The sequence below is a fragment of the Salarias fasciatus genome, chromosome 12 (genome assembly GCF_902148845.1).
Source record: "Salarias fasciatus chromosome 12, fSalaFa1.1, whole genome shotgun sequence".
Classification (NCBI taxonomy): Eukaryota; Metazoa; Chordata; class Actinopteri; order Blenniiformes; family Blenniidae; genus Salarias; species Salarias fasciatus.
Genome location: NC_043756.1, coordinates 2,695,222 through 2,716,560, shown reverse-complemented (window position 1 = coordinate 2,716,560; position 21,339 = coordinate 2,695,222). Strand labels below are relative to the sequence as shown.

Genomic DNA, 21,339 nt, shown 5'->3' with positions numbered 1-21,339 from the left:
CGCAGACGCTCGGCGTGAGGGTCCCGGGTCTGATTCCCACCTCTTCTGCTGTACCTCTCCACAGAAAACCTGATTTACAATGATCCAAGGCCAATGCTCAGTGTGTGTGTGTGTGTGTGTGTGTGAGAGTGTGTGTAGAGGTAGCGTTTGTCGGTGGAGTCATGTCTGGGTGGGGTCGGGGGGGTGGGGTGTTTTGGACCACCTTTCTCTCAGTGCATAGGCGTCGCCTCTCGCTCTCCGTCTCGTAAACACTGATTATCTTGTGGCAAATTGAATTTTCCAGATTTGTTTTTTTTTTTTTTTTCGAAACAGCAACACAACGGCAAAAAAAAAAAAAAAAACCTCAATAAATAAGATTTGAGCAACGACGGGATGGGAAAAAAAACCACTGCAGCATCAAAACAGGACACCCTGCTTCTCTATTGAAAAATAAACACCCGTCGTCTTCAACAGGTCACAAAATATACCTCTTCTTCTTCTTCTTCTGCAAAGAACAACTTAAGAAAACAGAAATAAAAAAGAAAACATTTGGTGACTAATTAAGTGCGCCACTATTCAAGGATTCTATACATTTTTTTTCTTAAATGCTATATAGGTATCTGAATATATATTTTATCCATTTACTTTACAAAAAGAGAGAGTGTGTGTGTGTGTGTGTGTGTGGGCTGAGGCAGAGCCGTCTCGGTGAAACTGTCGGGAGGTGGTGGGGGGGGAAGCCCTTTCTGCTCTGCTTCCACCTGCCGGGTCATAGGGGGAACCGACAGGTGGGTGAGATGTCCAGCTCCCAGTGCCTGCTGGGTAAAGAGAACCACAGGTGAGCGAAGGTGTGGATTCCAGGAAGAGCCGGATCAGAATCAGGCTCCTTCTGCGAGGCGACGGAGAGCGAAGGCTGCAGAGGGGGGAGGAAACGTCCCGACGGCTCCGGGTCAAAGGGTCGGGGCGCCAAACGCCACGGCGAGGAGGAAGAAACGAAAACAGGAAGCAGCTGTTCTGTCCGCAGAGGGAGATCTGGGACTCGGATGAACCGAGACGGGCAGCAGAGATATGGAGAGTCGAGGTGAGTCGCTGTTCGGGTGGAGTGACCATTTAATCCTCTTCCTCTGGGGGATGTCTGGAGCCGACCGCCGCAGGGGGAGGGGCGGTCCCACCGCCGCAGGGGGAGGGGCCTGATGAGCGGAGGTCAGATGAGGAACTTGTTGATGATGAGAAAAGCTAAAAGTCCTCGTTCCTCTGGACTGATGGCCGGGCGCCCGTCCCTCACAGTGAGATGATTTCCCCTCGCACACACAAAAAAACCACACACACACACACACACACACACACACTCGCAGTCCCCGGGCCAGTGGGTGCGGCGGCGCTCAGGTGGAGCTGGCCGTGATGGGCGTGTCCAGCTCCAGCTCCAGGTCCAGGGGGGCGGGGGCCGAGCCGCAGGCTGCTGTAGCAGCTCTTGCAGACGCGGCCTGGGGCTGGAACAGCTGCTGGCTGGCACGGGGATCTTCTGGTCGCAGCAGCTGGCGCAGAACACGTTACCGCAGTTCCTGCAGGGAGACAGGGGGGGCGGGGGGAGGCGGGGTCACTGGGGGGGGGTGGTCTCAGGACCGAACCGCTTTACACCTGCCGTTATCCTGCATCTCCACAGCCGGCCGGGTCAGCACCTCCGAATCAGATGATCAGGAACGACCTCCTGGCTTCATGTGTCGATATCGCTATTAAAGCATCGTTTATGACCTTAAAACTTCTTTAATTCATCTCCTCAGTTATATTATTCCTTTACATTTTTAGCCTTGGATGATAGTAAACCAAACTTTAAACATTATTGGAGGTTTTCAAACATTTTCAAGACCAAACAGTGAAAAAAAACAGTAATGAATTAGATTTAAAAAAAACATTAAGAAATCTAATTCACTGGATAATTTGTAATTATACAATAAAAAGACCAAAACCAGACTAATATTTTCCGTTCAACCTTCTCAACAGATCACTGCCACGTTGTTGAGTAAAACACTGAATATGTTGGGTTTATGTCCAGAAAGGTTTTCTGTTTGGCGCTGATGTCTCACAGTTTGAGGAGGAACTACTGGATCTCTCCGTCGCTGCTCAGGTTGAATTAGAGAAGAGAAAAAAGCAGCCGGTTTGAAGTGAAGCTGGTGAAAGTCTCTCTGGACAGTAAACATGGAGAGACAGTGATCTGTTTGATGGAGAAGTGATCATGTGACTTAACTCCGACCACCGGGGACGCGCTGATAAAACAGGTGTAAGAAGTGGCGAGCGGCGGGACTGGGGCTTCAGCTTCACGCCAATGCTGCCGCGGCGCCGACGCTCGGCGGCGGATCAGCGGATCATTCAGCCGTTAAAGAAAACCCAACCAAAACAGACAAGACTGGACGAGGAGGCGGGGAACACCGCAGCTCAGGGCTGATGGAGGCCATGCTGACACACCGACACACACCGCGCCCTGCTCCCCCCCGGAAACCCCACGGCGTCCTGCGACGCCATGCCGAGCTGCGGGGGGGAGATTCAGGGGGTTGGGGGGCAGCATGCTGCCAGGGTGCTGGGGGGTGGGGGGGGTTTGTTTGGATAGTCGACTTTTGTCCATGAATCGGTAAATTGTCCCTCGACCAATCACAGCGCGCCCGCTGGCAGCAGCGTGCTCTCACCGGTGTCACGGTTTGAGACCGCCGGATGGAAACACACTGCCGCCGCGGGACACCACACTCGAGTCAATACGCCTCAGAGAGAAGGAGAGGGAGGGGGGGGGGGGAGAGAGGGAGAGAGAGAGAGAGGAGAGAGAGAGGAGAGAATGAGAGAGCAGAGAGAGAGAGGTTCCCCGAGAAGCTGCTCCAAACAGGATGAACGGCCCAGATGCAGCGGGTGGGTGAGGGGGGGAGGGGGGAGGGGTGAGGGGGGAGGGGGGGTTAGGAGGAGGGGGTGCAGCGATGCTGGGAGGAGGGGAGGGGCGGGGCAGAGCGGGACAAGGGAGCCGGATCTCACCAGACCTCCTGGACAGGCTCCCTGCCACTGTGGAGGAGCAGAGGATCAGACAATGGATAAGAGCTGCAGGAGCAGTGGACACAAACACACACACACACACACACACACACACAGACACACACAGACACACACACACACACACACACACAACACACACACACACACACACACACACACACACACACACAGCACACACACACACCTCGTCACTGAACACCACTGAGAAACACTCCAGGAGACGGTGAGGACGAGACGACGCGTCACAGGAAACACTATCGGCCGACGGAGCTCGATCCCTCAACAGAACTACTGACTGACCGGAACCAGAACCTCCTAAAGCCCTGCTGCTGAGACCGACCGCTCGACGCGTTCACCGAGTTAAACTTCTCACGAGCACGCCGTCAGATCTGGCTACAAACAAGATAAACTGGCAACAAAGAAAGAAAAAGATCTCCAATAAAAACCCACAGATTCATCAAAAAGCCGGAAGGTTTAAGATCCATGAACCAAACCAGCGACTCGCTCCTGAAACCTCCAGAGACGAACCCATCGGGAGTGAAGGGGTTAATCCTGCACCGGGACTGCGCCGCCGCGGGACGTACCTGCAGTGGTGCTCCTGGTGGCGAGCCAGAACCTGCTCTCACAGCCGTAGCACTGCGCCGCCAGGTGGGGGGTACCAGCGGGTCACCTGCAACCCACAGAGCGGGTGAATTCACAGACAGGGCGTCGCTCCCGGGCCGCCGCCGCCGCCGCCGCCGCCCGAGCAGCTCACCTCGGTGTCCTGCTTGTCCACCTGCTCCCAGCTGGCCTCGGAGAAGAGCTCGGTGCTGCAGCGCGACAAGCAGTTGGCGTCCAGGTTGAACTCCGAGTCCGTCATGGAGGTCTGCGGGGACAGAGACGGTCAATCGTCCGGGCCGTTCGGGGTCGGGGTCGGGCGGCAGTCGGCCCCCTTCAGGGTCTCACCACTTCGTCTCCGACGTCCCCGTTGATCCTGTGGAAGCCGGCGTGCTGCTGGTTCTCCAGGCGGCTCCACAGCTCCTGCACCTGCTTCTTCAGGCTCTCCACCTCCATCTGGTGACCCGCCTCGATCTGCCGCAGCCGCTGCTGGACGGCGTCCGCGTGCAGCGTGAGGCCGTCGTCGTCCAGGTGGCTGCGGGCCGGCTGCTCGGGGCTGACGGCGGCCCGGCCCGCCGCGGCGTGGCAGCAGCGGTGCTGCGGGCAGCCGCCCCGCGGGTGGAGGATCAGCGAGTTGCAGCTCGCCAGGGACACCTGTCGGCTGAGGGGGGCCGCTCGCCGTTCCCTTTGGCCCAGTGGGGGCCGCCGCCGGGCTCTCCGTCGAGCCGTCCTCGTCCCTGCCGGCGTCGGCGCTCGAACTCTGAAAGGCACTGACGGAGGGGCGCTTGCAGCCCCCGTTTAAAGTCCTGCCGAGGCCGTGCTCGGTCGGCTCCGGGGCCCTCCCTCCTGGGGCAGGGCGGCGGGGCCCGGCCGTCGCCGCAGGGCTGGCCGGTTCGGACAGACGGGCGTCTGATCCGACCTGCCGCAGGCCTCTTCGGTTAAAGTCTCCGTGGAACTTTCCATGAGCGAGATCCTCTTGTCCAGTGGCTCCGCCGCCTCCGAGTCCGAGTCGGGGTGCGTGTCTTCGGGGGACGTGTCCACAAATCCATTGGTTAAAGTTCTTCGTGCGGAGGCGGGCTCGGGCTCGCCGGGTCCGTTTGCAACGTCCTCCTGAGCAGAGGAGTCCTCTACATTCTGCTGGGCCGCCTGGCCCGGCGGCTCCTCGGCAGGACGCTCGTCCGGCTCCGTGTCCTTCTGCGTGGCGCCGAGAGGAGCCTCGTCCTCCTCCTCCTCCTCCGGGTCGCTCACACCGTTCTGAGGAGGAGGAAGGTGGCCGTTGGCGAGTATCTGCAGCTCCGTCCCGTCACCGTCCTCAGAGCGACGCTCCGCCTCGACGCCCGCCTCGGCTTTCTCCTCGGTGTCGCCGTTAGCGACGCCGGAGACGGCGGCTCCCGCCTCCTCCTTTGTGGCTTCCTGGAGAATGTTCTCCATCTGCCCTCGGCCACGCCCACCGCCACGGAGAGCTCCGCCTCCCTCGTCCTCGCCGGCCGGGTTCCCGGAGGCCGCCTGACCCCGAGGCTGCGGGCTGTCGTCCAGTTCGGAGTCCGGCCCGTCCGGATGAGGCCCCACTCCGTTGGGCCGCGCCTCCTGGTCCTGGCCGGCCCCTCCGTCGGGCCCCGCCCCCATGTTGAGCTCCAGAGAGCGCCGGTGGTCCTGCCACTTCTCGTTGAGGCTGGGGTCGCTGGAGCGCCGGTTGGGCGGCAGCGAGCTTCCCAGCTCACACGCGCTGGGCAAGTTGTCGAAAGAGCGAGTCTTCGTGCGTCTGGGGAGGAAATCCAACAATCACTCAGCGTGTTCGCCGGGATTCAAACATTTCACAGAAAACGGCGAGTTAACGATGCAGCAGCAGGAAAAACAACAAAGGAAGCAAAGCATTCGCACTTTAACAGAGAGAATCTCAGTGACGGAACACAGTTCCTCCTCAGAGCCTCTCTGGACCGGCCCGTCTGGATGAGGTCTTACATGGGCGTGGAGGGGTGGGGGAGCTGGTGCCAGCAGGCCAGGCTCACCTGCCCAGGGGCGCGTCCTCCGGGCCGGCGCCGGGCACCGGGTAGGGGGCGCAGGAGTCGTCGGAGGGCGTGGTGGGGGAGGAGCTGGGCAGGTAGACCGCCGTCCACAGCATCAGGTTCCGCACGTGACACACGGGTGGAGGACCTGCGGCCAGAGCGGCACGTCAGCTCAGGACTGACGTCTCAGAGCAGATCGCTCTCGTGCGATTAGACAGATGGACTGCGACTCGGCAATGGTTTCAAGAAGCTTCTTTGGCCATAATAAGTCAAACTAAACCAGATTCCATCTGTCAGTAAAAAAAGCCTGAAAAAAGAGCAAAGGTTCCAGTCTACAAAAATCTAATCGAACTACGGAGGAAAACGACTGATTCTTGAGGGTGGAGCCTTAAAATGCTTTCATGGTCCAGATTAACAGCTTGATGCAGAAATGAACCATTTCTGTTGAAACGATTATTCAGGGCAGCACCTGAAAGCTTCTGTGCGATTAAATTTAAAGAAGTAAAACTGAGTTTATCTAAACAAGAAAACCAACAGTAAGAGTACAAACTGTCAGCGTGCGGCAGGACGACCCGTGAATCAGGTCTGAGAGCACAAGCGAGTGTCTGTACCTCCACAGAGGCCCTGAGCTCCTCCCTCACAAACACAAACAGGACTGAGCAAACCCAACCCAGGAGGTTTTCATCTGCACCGCTGCTTTTTAAACCCAGCCGTCACAAACACGCAGAACAGAATGTTCAGATGTACTTCTAAAGAGTTGAATGTGAGCACAGCGAGAATCGGCGGACGTACGATCTCGGAGTGAGAGGAGTACAGCATGTTCCTCAGCGTGCGGTTGGCCGGCCTCAGCAGCGACCAGACGGAGCAGGTCCTCTCCTGGACGTGGCGGTCCTCCCTCTCCTTACCGCTGTTGCACAGGAAGGTGCCGAACAGGCAGGAGTAGGTGTGCTGCACCAGCTTCACCTGCACACACACACACACACACACACACAGTGAAGGTTTGACCTTTGTGTCCTAAACCGTGCAGTTTAAAGGGGAATGGACAGTTCTACATACCAGGAAGGCCTCGTTGAACTCAAAGGAGCATGGGAACTGCCTCTGCAGCTGGTGAACGCAGTCCAGCCACTGCAGGAAGACGGGGCAGCGCTCATTCAGGTCCTCCGAGTTCTCCCCGTGGCCGCACCGGTCGGCAAACTTATGGCCGAAGTCCAGCCATTCAGTCTCCACCAACACCTGGAAGCCCTGCAGAGACGCCACGACAGCCTCAGCAGCCTGGAACGTCGGCACGGGGAGCGTGCGCGGCGTGGACGGCGGCGCTCCTCCCTACCTCGATGGTGCGGTAATACGGGTCCAGCAGCAGCTTGGACAGAGCCACGATCTGCGGCGTGCGGTCCCAGCCGTCGAGCAGTGCACCAGGACGGGCCGCTGGTCCGGTCCACCGCGTTGACCACCAGCAGGGCCGCCTTCAGCAGCAGGGACAGGTGCTGCAGCCACTTGGTGCTCTCCAGAGCAGACAGCCAGCTGCGGACAGCAGGAAGACGGGAGCGCTTCCTGAAACAACTCCAGCGCACAAGAAGACCAGGAACCGCGGAAAAGGTCGACTTTCATCTTTTAGAAAATAAGTCTAAATGAAATAAAAATAACTTCGGAGCGTTGAATATGTTTGAGTGAAAAGTGTTGGGGTGTTTTCTGCCCCTTAGTGGTCAAAGTGGGAACAGCAGCTTCATTCGGGCGTAGAAATGACAGCCTGAGTTCTGATCACGTAATCCTGAAAACATTTCCTGACCCTTGACCAGCATTCACCTGACCTATTTCAGATACGAGTGAAGTTTGACCCGTCATCATATCTTATCTGGTTTATCATTCTGTGGTTTTTATTGTGGATCAACCTGAAAGTGTCTGTGATTCAGACGGACCTTTGACTTTTCTATCTGTGAGCAACCAAACTTTAAACTGAAAGTATTTAGCCTCAAATGATCATAAACACCTGATAACATGTCTAAATGTCTGTTCAGGAACAAAATACAGAATCTCTCAGGAGCGAGTGTGGACACACTCTGTTTGACCCGGATAGACATGCTGAGCAGGATGCAGAGTCGGGAGGCTATTGTCTCTTGATTCGATCTCCTGACAAAGTTCAACCCTGTTCTCTTAAGCCAGCGTGATTCAATTACACAGTGTTGTTACATGGAGTCTTGAAGTGCAAATGGAAAGAGATCCTCCGTCTGGGGCCGAGCCAGACTCGCTAAATCAGGCGCAGATGTATGGCCAAGGCCAAAACACAGCTGTGGTTACTAGTTAGCTTCAGCCACTGCACCAAAGACACCACAGCTCCGGGTGTCTTCGTTCCAGCCTGCAGGCCTGCGGCGTTATGACAGAGGAAATATGGGGGCGCTGCTGGAGGCGGATGAAAACATACTTGGCTGGATCGGGCATCTGAGTGCAGAGGAAACGCAGGGACTGGAAACTCTTGCGGATGGAGTGGATGTTGGCCATTCCCATAAACACCACCTCAGTTGGGGTAGTACTCTGAAGGAGGAGGAGAGCAAACGTCTGAGCTCCTGGATCCTCAGAACCAGCTGGCCTGATCCCGCCGGCGCCGGCTGCTGGACCTACCCGGGCACTCGCAGCCGCCCCCCTTGGCCCTGTTAGCCACGGCAGCAGCGTACGATCTGGCATCCAGGATGAGCAACTTGTGGGGCTGGATGGCCAGAGTCTCCACCTCCGAGCTGTTGGTCATGGAGGACTCTGAAAGACGCACAAAATTGAATGTTATTCGCGCCGACAACGGGGCGGCAGCACCATGAAGTCATAATGGCCGCCAAAATCACCTCACACTTCAAATGAGCGACATTTGTTTGACGTAAATTATCTGAAAAGAAGCGGCGTGAACGGAGGGTTTGGAGCGAGCGTCTGCTGCTGCGGAGGCCCCGGCACGTCCGGTTACACAACAGCGTCTGCTGCAAACCTCGTGCAGATAAAACAACACAAACATCCCAGTGTGTGTGTGTGTGTCATCACCACGCCCAAAGGGCGGCGGCGGGCTCATACCGAAGTCGGTGTCGGGCAGGTCGGAGCCGTTGGTGTAGCCGCCGTTGGGGAGGTGCCTGCGGGAGCTGCCGTCCACGGCGCACGCCCGGGCGATGGACTGGACCAGGTGCTCGTCGTCGGAGTTCCTCCACCCCCACCAGCTGACCTCCGGCTGGCCGCAGCGGGCGATCACCGCCCCCGTGGTCTGGTGCCTGGGGCGTCAGTCGCCGTCAGAATACAGACGTGCAAAATGTACGACAGTCTTCAGTGATAGATTCATGGTTCAGGTAAAGTCGTGCGGGTTTCAGACTGAGTGTTCATGTCTCGCTGCTTGTTCGTTCCCTACTTTGTGTCACGTGACCTCCGTCTTGAGACGACTGAGGTCTGTTCTGGCCTGTTAAACCGCCGACTCCAGCCAGGAGCGGCTGGTGCCACATGTTGCATGTTTGTGAAGGGGCGTGGCGCTGATAGAGAGCCTCGCAGGCGGCGTTATCTCACCATGACCTCACTTCCTTCGCACAAGGACGCTTTTCAGATCGGTGCTACAATAAACAAGCAGGCTGACCTGTAAACCACCGCGGGAAACCTCTTCCAGGAGCGGAAGGCGGCCACATTTTCCAGCTCCTTGTCGGTGATCCAGGCTGGCACCAGCAGCTGCTGAGGGTAGCTGGGACAAAGCCTGGCAGTGCAGAGGAGCGCAGAGAGCGAAAGTTAAACAAGAAGAGGGGAGCGGCGAGAGGGCTGCGACGGCTCAACAAAAGTCTCTGTCTATAGACACCTAATCCGGGGCCGGACGCTTATCTGTTCAGCACCGGCGGAGTACAATAACACAACCGCCCGCTGTCCAGCCCGAGCGCTGACCCCAGCGGTCTGCCAGTGAAAGCACGGGGCGGATCTATCTGGGAGCGGCGAGTGACGGAAACGACTTTCACCTGAACTTGCTGTTGATGTCAGATATCCTCCAGGCGTTCTGAGTGTCGAAGCCCATCCTCTCCACCTCGTTCTTGAACCACGAGGTCACGTGTTCGCCTGCGGAGAGAGCCCAGACGTCAGACGACCGGAAGCAGCGTTGCGGCTGGGGGTGAAGCAGGTCGTGTGGGGGTGATGGGTACCCGGTCGGCACAGCTCGCCGTGCTGCTCCTTCTCCCCGGCGTACACATCCATGCACCAGGCGTGGAAGGCGAAGGAGAACAGGTCCTCCAGGCGAGAGGGGGGATGCACCACCGCGTTCAGCCGCTTCAGCCACTCTTGACACTGCTCAAAGGTGGAGAACTGACACCTGCGGATCGCACGGCCATACAGGCGACAGCTCCCGTCACACAACGTATTCGCTTCAACAAACACCAACTGAACCCTCGCTTAAAGTTCTGCAAATAGAGGCTGCAATGCAACCGCATCAGGTCAATAACTTCAGTGGAAATCTTTTAACTTTGTTCAATACGGGATGGACGCCCTGGATGAACATGAACGAGAACGCCGGCTGTCATACCTGACGATTTTGCAGTCCTTGCAGGTGACGTGAAGCTGGAACATGTCCCGACACTCGCGCTCTCGATGAGCTGAAGAGGAACCTGCAGCGAGAGCAAAACCATCAGAACGGCATCTAATCAGACTCTGAAGGGCGCATTTAAATGAGCATCCCACTCATGCTTCAACAAAAAAGCAAAACAAAACTGTAAAAACATGCGGTCAGTCAGTGCGAGCTAGTGTTGTCGACCACGAAAGACAATCCATTTAGCAAATTACTGGCGGTCAACACGGCAATACTGCCATGATAAGAATCAGCATTCTGCTTAATTAAAACATTTGATTGTATCCACCAAAGCCTCGTTCTAAAAATACACCGGCCGCACAGATTACTGGTCCAGGTGCATTTCCATTAATTTTTCACATCACATGTCCCTACGCTCTGTGAATATACATAATCCTCTTAAATGTGCGCATGGGAGCAGAAAAACGCTCGATACCTGATCCTGAAAAAGTTGTATGTGCAATTCCCTCCTGGCCCAAAGCTACAGTCTTATCTTATATACGGGAGTCAAACAGCATCCGGAGTACGGCGCTGCCGTGTGCGTCGGCCTTCAGAGCACACTCTGAACACTGCAGGGATACCAGTGCTGCTTCTGACTAAGCTCTGTTAATTAGTTAGAAGTGTTGGGGCTTTTAGAAAAGGTGTGGCTCAAGCTGAGGTTCACACGCAGTTTGGAGGCATGCACACCGGTCAAATAGGAGTGATGAGGCTCCTGCTGTACCAAAACTCTGTGGATGGATTAAAAGGTGGGCAGCTGAATGCACCGTGTGGATAAACAGACTTTTTCCCGAGAGTCGACTTCAATGCAGCACCTGGTGCTGAACAGGATGCACAGGCACGGTTTGGTCCTGCAGGCAGCAGCGGGTTAACAGATGGACGCACACAAATCTACACTGTTTAGTCAACCACCGCACGCCGTGCAGCTCTGCTGGGTACTTACTGACACCTCACAACAACAATGCTATCCAAAAACAAAACAGAGAAGAAGAAGGAGAATGAAATTGAGGGCTATCTTTGGCTGACCGGTCCCCCTACTGGCAGAAATCTGTCCCTGCACTCAGATACACAGCCGTGATCTGCCGTCAGACGACCTCGTTAGCAGCCCGACTCTCTTTTCCAGCACCACCCGGCTCCGACGGCCCGGCCGCGTGACGCAGGACGCCTCAGCAACTCCGCTCAAACCTGTACGAGGATAACGACGTCTCCAGGAGGAGGTGTGTGAACCAGAAACCAGAGGGTCAACGAGGGCCAATTAACCCCCCGGGCAACATGTGGCGTGCGGCACGGCGCGGCAGGACGCACTGGGAGGGCCGCGCTCCACAGGAGGAAATCTTATGTGGGGCTCCAGTCATGAGCCGAGTCCATCAACATGAAACTAATCCGCAAGTGTTTTCATACAACATTTATCGCTTCAAATTCCAACTCCATTCCTCTGATTAGACCTTCAGGAATGAGAGCGTTTCTTGGCTCGTTCATGAGAATAGGATGGAGACGGCGCGGTCAGTGCTGGTGAGGAAGTCAGGAACAACAATGCGGTGCTCACAGCATTATTTTGTGAGAGTTGCTTCTTGAACAGCGCAGACCTGACAGTAAGAAACACACACAGGTCACTTCAACACTGTAAACACAGTGACTCAGGGTTTCAGAGCCTTCTGTAGATGATTATACTTCCTTAACAGGGAGGAAGTGAGAGAGTTGAAAGTTAACTTTGCAGCGGCGGCTTTATCATTGTGTAACTTCCCCGTAGTGGAGAGAGAGGAGCGACCTGAACAGCATATGCTTTCCCTAAGGCGCCGGGATCCGCGTCACCATCAGATGCTGGCAAATGCTTAATTTTAGAGCAGCGAACATAAATCACATGTGAGCAGATCGGAAATATCACGCTGCACATAACAAGAGCCCCACTGTGCAAAATTACACAACACACTCCACAAATGCACGTAAATACACACTTGTTCATTATATGCAGCGTGACTCCCGCTTAATAAATCCTAGTCCTTAAATAAACAGTCGTGAAGCATGATGATAAAATGAGTTTTAAATAGCGTGGCGCTCTCACTTCTCGTGGTGGAAGGCTTCCTGTGAGGAGTTTCCATGTTCTCCCTGAACCTAACTTCACTCCAACAGTCCAGTTAGGCTAACTGTGGGTGTGAAAGCGCTGGCCTCCATCCCCTGCCTTTCGCCCCTGGTCTCTGCTGGGATCGTCTCGAGCTGGATAAAACCGTTGAAAAGACGGACGGATGAAGAAGGGTGGGTTTTTTTTTTTTTTCACGAGGGGGAAACATTTGTGTAACAAAGCCAGCCTCTCTCTAAACGTGGTGAATAGAGACCCACAGAAAGACACAGAGAGAGAGCGAGAGAGGGCCTGACTGTTATGCATCCCCTCTGGAGCCGCTGCTGCCATGGCAACGGCAAGTGCAGAGAGAAAGCGGGTGTAGAAACAGAGGTGCTGAAGAGTCACGCGGCTCGGCTGCCAGCGCCGATCAGACCTGAATGGGCCGGTCACCGCGGCGGCGGCACACCGGCCCACTTCTCTCTCCATTCACAAAACAATAATGCAGGCTTTCACTCAGCCGCCGGACTTCGCTCCGCGCCGTAATCTCATGTGTGACCTCCAGGCTCGCGCTCGCTTCTCAAAGGTACTTACGTTGACCACGGACTCTTTGAACTTGATGTGGAGGCGGTAGTTGGACAGGGCGATGATGGCCTCCTCTGCTCGCCCCACGTACTCCGTGAACTCCCCGTGCAGCTCAGGAAAGGGCACCTAGCAACGACAGCAGACGAAACCCTTCACACAGAATGCAGAGTCAGCCGGGCCGCTGCTCGTGGCGAGGCCGGCGAAATCTGACGTGTTTGAAAGACATGCTGAAAGAATCAGCGTCACCGCAGCAATTCTCAAGTCAGCAAAACTTTAACCCACTTTAAACGTGGATATGACCCACTCACTTCATTTCACCGAGCGATACACCAGAGCTGGACCCGCCTGGGGAGTGTCAGTCATTTGTGTTGCGGCACAATGTTGTGAGGGTAAATAAAATGAAGAAAACACGTAACGGCTAAAATAAAAGCCAGTCAGTTATGTAACAAAGGGACCTTTTTTAAAAAAATGAAGTGAGAAAATCTTGCGAAACGAGGTCTGTTCGAATTCCAGCTCTGGGAGCTTTGGCAAATCTCATTTGAAAGTTGTTCATTCAGAGCTTTTTAAACTCATTCCAGGGACCTGAGGGTCAATTGCAGCAGCAGAAAACGCAGAAGTCTCATCAGAAAAACTGTCACTGCAGTGAGCGATCTGACACTGACTGCTATCAAAAGCAAGGAAGGAGAAAAAGTGTGCAGTACTCACTGAAATGGAACACAGAATCTATAGCTTAGAAAAACCGATCAATGCCTTGTCCTCTCACTCTGCACCTCCCAACTACGTACAGTTGTCAATACACACAGAGCACATGCAAAAATAAAGGATTTAACACTGGCTGTACGTCTATCAGTCATTCAAATGACAAAAAGAAAAAATAACAATACATAAAACCGTAAAAAAGACCAGGAAATGAGTGAAATTGACCCAAGAGAACAGAGTAACATTGAAAACAGTCAGACGGATGATAATGCAAAGTGTTTAAATGTTACGAGCCACGTCTGAATATCGTACAGCTTATATTGTTGATTAAAACAAAAATTAACATATTGAGAGCAGGTGTGTGTTGAGATCCGCACGCTGCTGCGGTTTGGTGGACAAAATCAGTTAATTTGAAATCCTGCAGCCAGTTTTTCTGCTGACTGTGAGACGCCTCAGCAGCACCATAAAAAAAAAAAAAAGAGGCTCAAAACCACAGGAAGCAGAAATAGCTTCCTGTATTTGAGTGACTAACTGGTCAGGGGTTCTGCCTCGTCGCGTCTGAGAGGAGGAGCGGCTCGTCTTATCTAAAGGTTTCTGCCGGAGAAAGTAAAGACGGCTGCAATTTGCAGAGCGACTGAACAGAAAGCGAGCTGGAGTCACATGCTGTTATGGCGGTTATGTAACTGATTACAGAGAGGAGACTCATCCGTATATTTACACATAGCTATCTTTTTACAGGCGCAGATAAAGCGGCTCACTTACCTGCATGTTTTCTTCCTCCAGGACGGGGGACTTCTTGGGAAAGATCTGATTGGCCTGGATGCACTCCAGGCTCTGCTGCCCCTCCTCCTCCTGCAGAGAGACGCCTTGTTAAAGTCTTTATGGGACCAGAGGAAACTTCAACAACCGTATCTGTCTCTCAGACAACTATTTCAGTCTGAACACGGCATTTGACACATTTGTCTGCGTCTTGGACCCGCCGCTCACTCACACTGACACAAGCATTGAAGACTTATGAACGCAGTTCAGGGGTCAAAGGTCTTGCTAAAGGACGCAGTAGTTTCTGGGGTAAAGGCATGCTTGTCCTCCTCCTCCGCTTTGCTACTGCATCATGTGACTTTCACGCCGTTTGGAAACCGAAGTGTCACAAACTCCTGTTGTGACACGGAGCTGATTCAAAACCGACGCGACAGTGCTGCGTTTATTGCTGCCTCATTCCCGCCCACACTGCAACGCGCAACCAAGGCTAATTTACCATAATCACCCCTTTTACAACAAGCCAGCAAACGCAACATATAGATCTCCAAGCACAGAATGAGACGGGGCATTAAACGTACTGCAGACATCGGAAAGACAGTCTAAACTGAATTATGAATGTTTGTTTACAGATATAAACTGTGTTGTTTTATTGCAGTTTTAAGTCTGAGGCCACAGAACTCTTATGCAAGAGGAGCATATTTCGCCAAGGATGTATATCAGCTGGGAGTGTTCAACACAGAGTCTGGGCTTTTTCCTCAAGGGTGAATAGGTGGGATGGGGAAAAAAGAAAAGCCTGGCCTTGTGCTCACAGAGATCGACAGGACTCGACGGTCTGCGTCTGGTTAGGGAGTTCAGACTGAACACCGCTCACAGATAGGCTGAGGTGGTTCGACGTCGATGGCAGATAACAGGACAGCAGTGGCACATCCTGTGTGATGCTGGCTCAGCATGAGCCGTGGCGATAAACCCGCCGGCCGGGGCCAGCCGGGGCCGGCCGCCCAGCGGCGGCATGCCAAGAATGAAACACAGCCGCGCGGATCAAACGAGGCGACGCATCCGATCCGGCCGTTACGCTGTGACGCAACCACACAAAACACTTATCTGCAGGCGGACGCCGAAAACTGCCTCGGAGGACCTTCAACGCCGCTGCCACAGACATAACTGTCTGCTTCGGCAGCAAACAGCGCTGATTAGAAGTGAAAAATCAATGGAGAGCTCCAGTCTGCAGACTGCAGCCAGGTCGCAGGTCGCAGAATGCTTATAACCAAAGCATGCATGAAGGGAAAATACTTTACCATGGCCCCTGTGAAGGAGTGTGGGTAATCCAACGAGAAACTCGGACCTGGATCCGCCTGCACAAACAGGACAAAGGAATCACACACAGCATTGTTTTCTTGTATGTTAAAAAAGACGGGTGACTAAACCTTCTGCATAACAGAAACAATGAGAAGAAGAACATACATGCAACGGTTGTAATACTGTCTAATCTGTATGAATATAATGTGAATAATTGTGACAAATTTTTAAAAACGTAACAAATGTTTTTCTTAAAAGTCAATAGAATCTCCGCAGATTTAGTTTTGGAGATATTCTATCCTTTCAGACATTTTCTGAATTCAAACTGTAATAACATATAATTCCAATAAAAAAAAGGAAAATATTCTAGCACTTTGAGTTACTGCTTCTCAGATGTTTCGAACCTGGAAGTCAAAATAATAAAACACCAAAGGCTTGAACTTTTTCAGGGGGTTATAGGAAAAAGTTTCCAAGTTCAAACAAGTTCAAGTCCTTTCTGTTTTAAATGACCTGTCAGTGTGTGTCGGTGTGTGTGCAATTCATTTGAAGTGTAAATAGATGTAAAATGCGAAGAGGCTTCACTGCTTTAATTAAAAATATAGGAGAGAATAAGGAACGTTTTGACACGTATTTTACATCTAGATTTTAGATTCAGTGTGATTCAGGAAAATGTGATTGGTGAAGACCTTGTGGTGAAGGAGAAGTGAATTTTCAGCTCACCGTGTCTAATAATTGATATTTAAATAACAATACTGAACCTGTGGATTGATTCACTTCAGCCAGATACCTATTTGGTAAACCTACCTGAGAAAACAAGCTCTAACGAACATTCCTGGAGACCCTTTACAGGAAATAGCAGTCGGAGTGGGAGTTTGCCAGAGCCCTCCAACATAAATGCATGTTTACTTGGCACTGTGGTGGCTGTGGGGTTAAGATACCAACCACAAGCTGCAATTTCCCTGGTTTCGCTCAGGCCAGGGACCTCTGTGCATGTTATTCCTAATCCCCCACTAAACTCATTTCCTTTCTTTCTTTTTTTTTTTTTTACCATGCGCTCTCAGTTGGGCAGAGATACTTCTTTATCAGTCATGTAATTCCTGTGTTGCTCTTTTACAAACACATGCCTAAAAGGAGCGGAGCTGATGTGTCATCTGCAACATCAGCTCATGCCCTCAGGGTTGAACAACTGACCTCAGACCCTCCTCTACATGAATTCGCTGCTGGTCAAGCTGTTGACAAGCTGCATTTGTAATGTTCTAAATGAGCAACAGGATGTACAAATACTTTCTCAGGGAATGGTTCCCGGCAGTGAACTTACTGCAGCTCACCATCGACTATAAGCTTGTGAGCCCTTGGTTGGGCAGTCATGTTCAAAACGCTCAATAGCAAATCAATCCGACATGAAATGGCACTACGAGGGAAGCCGCGGTCTTCAATAGCAGGATTTAGGCCTCCAGTAAGTTCACTGCATCAAACGCATGAGAGGCACAAAGGCACCGGTGGCTGCAGTTAAAGAATATGTCTGAAAACATTGCTGGACTTACCACAGACGATCGGTGAGAAGCAGTCCTGATGATCCTGATTGGAATCTCTCACAAGTCAGACATGGAAATCTGCGGAAAACAAACCAAATAATGAACAAAGGTTTGTGTTTACAAGGTTCTCTGCATTTTTCAAACAGCAGACCGCTTTATGGAAACATGCGAGCTACAGAAGCTCTTTTGATTCCCTGGTAGATGCAGACACCCTGGTGGTCACAGCGGCTCACGTGTGAGCTCAGAGATACCACTTAAAGTCAGCTGTGGAGAGAGAGAGAAAAAAACCAGCTGTTTCTGGAAACGCTGCCTTCTAAGTTCAGTCACGTGAAGCAATGGTGTAACTTCCAGATAAACATTTCATCATGCCATTAACAGACATTCTCAGTCATCTCTTCAGGTCTGCATTGGAGAAGTTGCAGCGTACAAAGGAGTATGATTTGGGGTTAAGCCACTCAACAATGGATGCCCTGAAAGCTGCTCAAGCACACACACTGGACAGAGCCAAACACTTACAACACTTGGCTGGTTTGGAGTTTTTAATTTCCTGACCCAGATGCCCTTGAGGCAGATGAAAAATGTAACTGACCAGGCGGATTGATACCAACATTTCAGCCAGGTAAAGTGAGAGCATCCAGACTGTATATTAAAGCTGTCTGTAAGTATCACCTCCCACCTCTTTTGAAAACAAGCAGCCTGGTAGGGATCTGTGAGCACACGAGCCCACGAATAGTTATAAAGGTCAGCCACTCCAGCAGAGACTGAAACCTGATCTAAGAAGGTCAGTGAATGGGCAGCTCAGGAGCTCAGCACACCTTCCCGGGATGATTTAAGATACCCGCAGACCAGGAGAAGACAAAACCGCCATTGGGATGGCGTTGGAGGAGGGCCTGAGCATCGTCCGGTGTGTGAGGAGAGTGTTGTGAGGCAGCCAGGGGAGGTCACTACTTCACTGAGTGAGGAGTCCAGCTTTTACTGCTGGTGCTACTTGATAAAGCATATCTGTCTGGCACACGGCTGTTTACTTCAGCGGGCTCATGACCCGCGGCCAGGGCTCAGCGTGGCTCTGGGTTCACACAGTCACACAAGGAAGGCTAAGCCCCTGAGAGCTTTAACGTTACTCCGATCCCGTGACAGGCCAACATGCACAACAGGCTGCAACATTACCGACACCATAACTCCCCAGTGATGTCTGAAAGAGAGGCCAATGAGAAACAGCCTGGCCGTCACAGCCACTTCAAAACAGCAACTATTACCACAATCAGGATTAACTCATAATTACCTTTCAATTCAGTTCAATTAAATAGTAGAACATTATGCACATGATACACAAAGTACACTGGAAATTAAAAATCAATTAGGAAAAATCTGCCATGTCTGTAAATGATAGCGAGTTCAAGGCGCTATATTTTAATTTTATGAAAGACACGTTTAAAAATAGGAAGACACTACATTGGGATACAACTCAAAGTTAAAACAGGGAGACAAAATGTGACAAACTCACAGAGATGCAAAACAATAGAGATTTGGCCACAGAATAACTCAGCAATCATGCAAAAACAATTACAGTGTAACACATCTACAAAATACCAAAAGATGCAATAACAAATTTGTGGCTGCAAAAAAATTACAAATAAAATAAAACGCCCTACACAAAAAAAAGGTAATTTGCCACATTCGTTCAGTCATTTTTGCTGGTCGTTTTGGTCACACTGTGAAACTTTGTGGTCATAGCTGTCTTGTGTCAAGTTCATTCAATAATTATTCTTTGCATAAGCCAGATAGTTCAACAGTATTTTCAGTCAGAAAAGACTGACAACTAACAACTACATGCATGAATTTTCTACTGCAACCATGAAAATATGCCAGAAAGATAAGAAAGATATGCATTTCCCGATTTAGAAAACTCTGCAATAAAGTATACATGCAAAAAGTGTGTCTCTGCTGGAAATATAAATAAACAACACATTGCTTTGGTTTGCTGAAATGAGACGTATACACATTAACATGGAAGGAAATCAAACGTGTCGTAAAATCAGATTAACGGAAAACCAGATGTGGAAAAATCATTTATTACCGGGCGAAGAGTAGCTGGCTAACGCCTGTTTATCCAACAGGTTGGTCACACAGATAAATACCCGTTAAAAAAATACAGGAACGTAAGCAGGTGTTTAGTGAAATGATTATAAACGCCCGTGTTTCTCTATGTGGGGCGTAGAGATATATTTTGTGAAGCTAACATCAACTGTTAGCTCGCTAACAACAACTAGCTGAAGCGCAAAGTAGCGCCAGCGCGCCGCACCTCGATTCAAAGTCCTTATTCCAACTGCAACTAGCCGGTATTCGCATTTTTAGCAAGAAGACGTGTTGTGCTGAATCCCCGCGGCAGTCGGTGTTTGGTAGTTGCGGGATAAAGCGGTCAAAGTAAGCTGGTTAGCTGGCATTAGCCGCCGCGGCTAGCTCCGCCGCCGCCGCTCTGTTTTTGTTGTTGTGAGATGGAGGGCGGACCCCAGCGCGGAGGCCTCTGTCAAAACACACCGAGAGACGGGCACCCGCCGGCGGACTCACCAGCCAAAACCAGCGTCGAGAAGTCGGCAGCAGAAGATTCATCCGAAGCCCATGCAGTTACCGAGCAGCAAAGCGAGCTGGGTCAAGCAGACATGAGTCATATCCGAGCCGAGGCCAGCTTCACCGCGTCCCCTTCCAGCGCAGAGCCGTCGTCGCCATCGCCGCGAATTCTCCAGCCCGACACCCTACGTCGGCGTGACGTCAGCGCGTCAGCGCCGCGCCGCGAGGGAAGAGGAGGGGCGCGCGCGTAGACGCACCACGCGGTACGACCATGTAAACATTGAGCCGAGTCCTGCCAGGACCGAAGATCATAAAGTGTTACATAACCGGAGAGGAGAGCTCACTGAAAGGAACAAACCGGGCCGGGAGCCAGGGACCGGGGAGCCGAGGGCCTTCCGGTGAGCCCGAGGAATACAGTATGAAGCACGACATGCAGATAGGCACACGTCAAAGAGAAAATATTCTCAAATTATGAGAGTCGACACGAGTAGAGAAAGTCAGAAAAAACTAAAAATACAAAGCATTCACGTCAAGAAGATGAATGGTGAAAATCTGATGGATTACCAAACAATAGTACAAACAATCAGACGGGAATATGACAAAAACGTATATAAATGACAAAATTAAAAACAGTTGAACTTCAGAGGAAATAAAAATTGTGCTTAATGTACAAAATTCACTTTTTAGAGCCTACAATTTTTTCTTCAATATGATTTCTTTTTTTTTAATAATTTCAAAAGTTATTGTATTGTATTCTCTGTGTTTCAGCTTTGTGCTGTCAGATAAAGTGTTAGCTTATCTTATCTTATTTTTATCTTATCAGTCTAGTTTGTTCAAGACCTACTAACATCCATATTACAGAAGGTCCACTGGCCTGCATGTCTTTACTGTCTCCTTAACACACCTGATTATAATGAACAATTCATTTTGAGACACTGGACAGTCATCCATCCATCCATCCATCCATCCAACCATCCATCCGTCCATGACTCACCTGCCTTTATGAGAGGTGACCTGTCATCATAATAATTTATTTTTAGTGACTTGATCTCTCCTCGTGAGACTTTAACAATCTTTGATTTTTTTAAGTGTTATTTTGTATCTTTTATGAGGCCAGTCTGCTTTTTCTGATACCGCATATCCAAGTAGAAATTGTTTGGGTTTGTGAGCTAATTGGACAGGCCTTGTTGATTAAAAATGGGCCTATTTGAGGCTCCATTTCAACCCGAGGAGGACTATGGACAGTTTGAAAAAATGCTTTTCAATAAAACTAGGAGGAATAATTGAAACAGGATTGAGATTTTAACAGTGACTGGTACTCTCACCTCATAGCAAGAAGGATGTAGGTTCAAATACTGGCTATACTTCTGCTGCATGTTGCATGTTGATGTGTGGATTTTCCTCCAGCTATGCTGGTTTCCTCCATCGTAAGCTGGGATTGGCTCCTGAGCAGCATAAAGAAGCACAGAAGACAGATGGATGGATGTAACTGGAGAAGTGGGAGGCGTGTTTTATTCCAGGCCTGGATCTCTATGTATGAAGTTTACACATTCTCCCTTTGTCTGCTTGGATTTTCTCAGAGGACTCTGGTTTCGCTCAACAATCCAAAGACAAGCGTGTGAAACCGATGGGTGGCATTGACCATGTATGACATGTGCAGACATCACACTC

At 51.4% G+C, this 21,339-nt stretch overlaps 1 protein-coding gene across 1 annotated transcript; it reads right to left on the bottom strand.

The window, feature by feature from the left end:
- Nucleotides 1-1,203: 1,203 nt before the first annotated feature.
- mtmr3 (myotubularin related protein 3) lies at nucleotides 1,204-19,874 on the bottom strand. Its single transcript, XM_030103989.1, is given in 35 exon segments — nucleotides 1,204-1,421; nucleotides 1,423-1,464; nucleotides 1,466-1,538; nucleotides 2,992-3,018; nucleotides 3,594-3,606; nucleotides 3,609-3,661; nucleotides 3,663-3,679; nucleotides 3,764-3,874; nucleotides 3,955-4,277; nucleotides 4,280-4,339; nucleotides 4,342-4,430; nucleotides 4,432-4,493; nucleotides 4,495-5,045; nucleotides 5,048-5,082; nucleotides 5,084-5,368; nucleotides 5,616-5,760; nucleotides 6,401-6,575; nucleotides 6,669-6,854; nucleotides 6,940-7,016; nucleotides 7,019-7,045; nucleotides 7,048-7,133; nucleotides 8,032-8,127; nucleotides 8,129-8,141; nucleotides 8,229-8,360; nucleotides 8,664-8,854; nucleotides 9,208-9,321; nucleotides 9,575-9,671; nucleotides 9,755-9,921; nucleotides 10,132-10,189; nucleotides 10,192-10,213; nucleotides 12,821-12,937; nucleotides 14,273-14,362; nucleotides 15,565-15,621; nucleotides 17,110-17,178; nucleotides 19,669-19,874. Coding segments are annotated over 33 exon segments (3,600 nt in total). The 5' UTR covers nucleotides 15,568-15,621; nucleotides 17,110-17,178; nucleotides 19,669-19,874; the 3' UTR covers nucleotides 1,204-1,358.
- Between the last annotated feature and the right edge of the window lie 1,465 nt (nucleotides 19,875-21,339).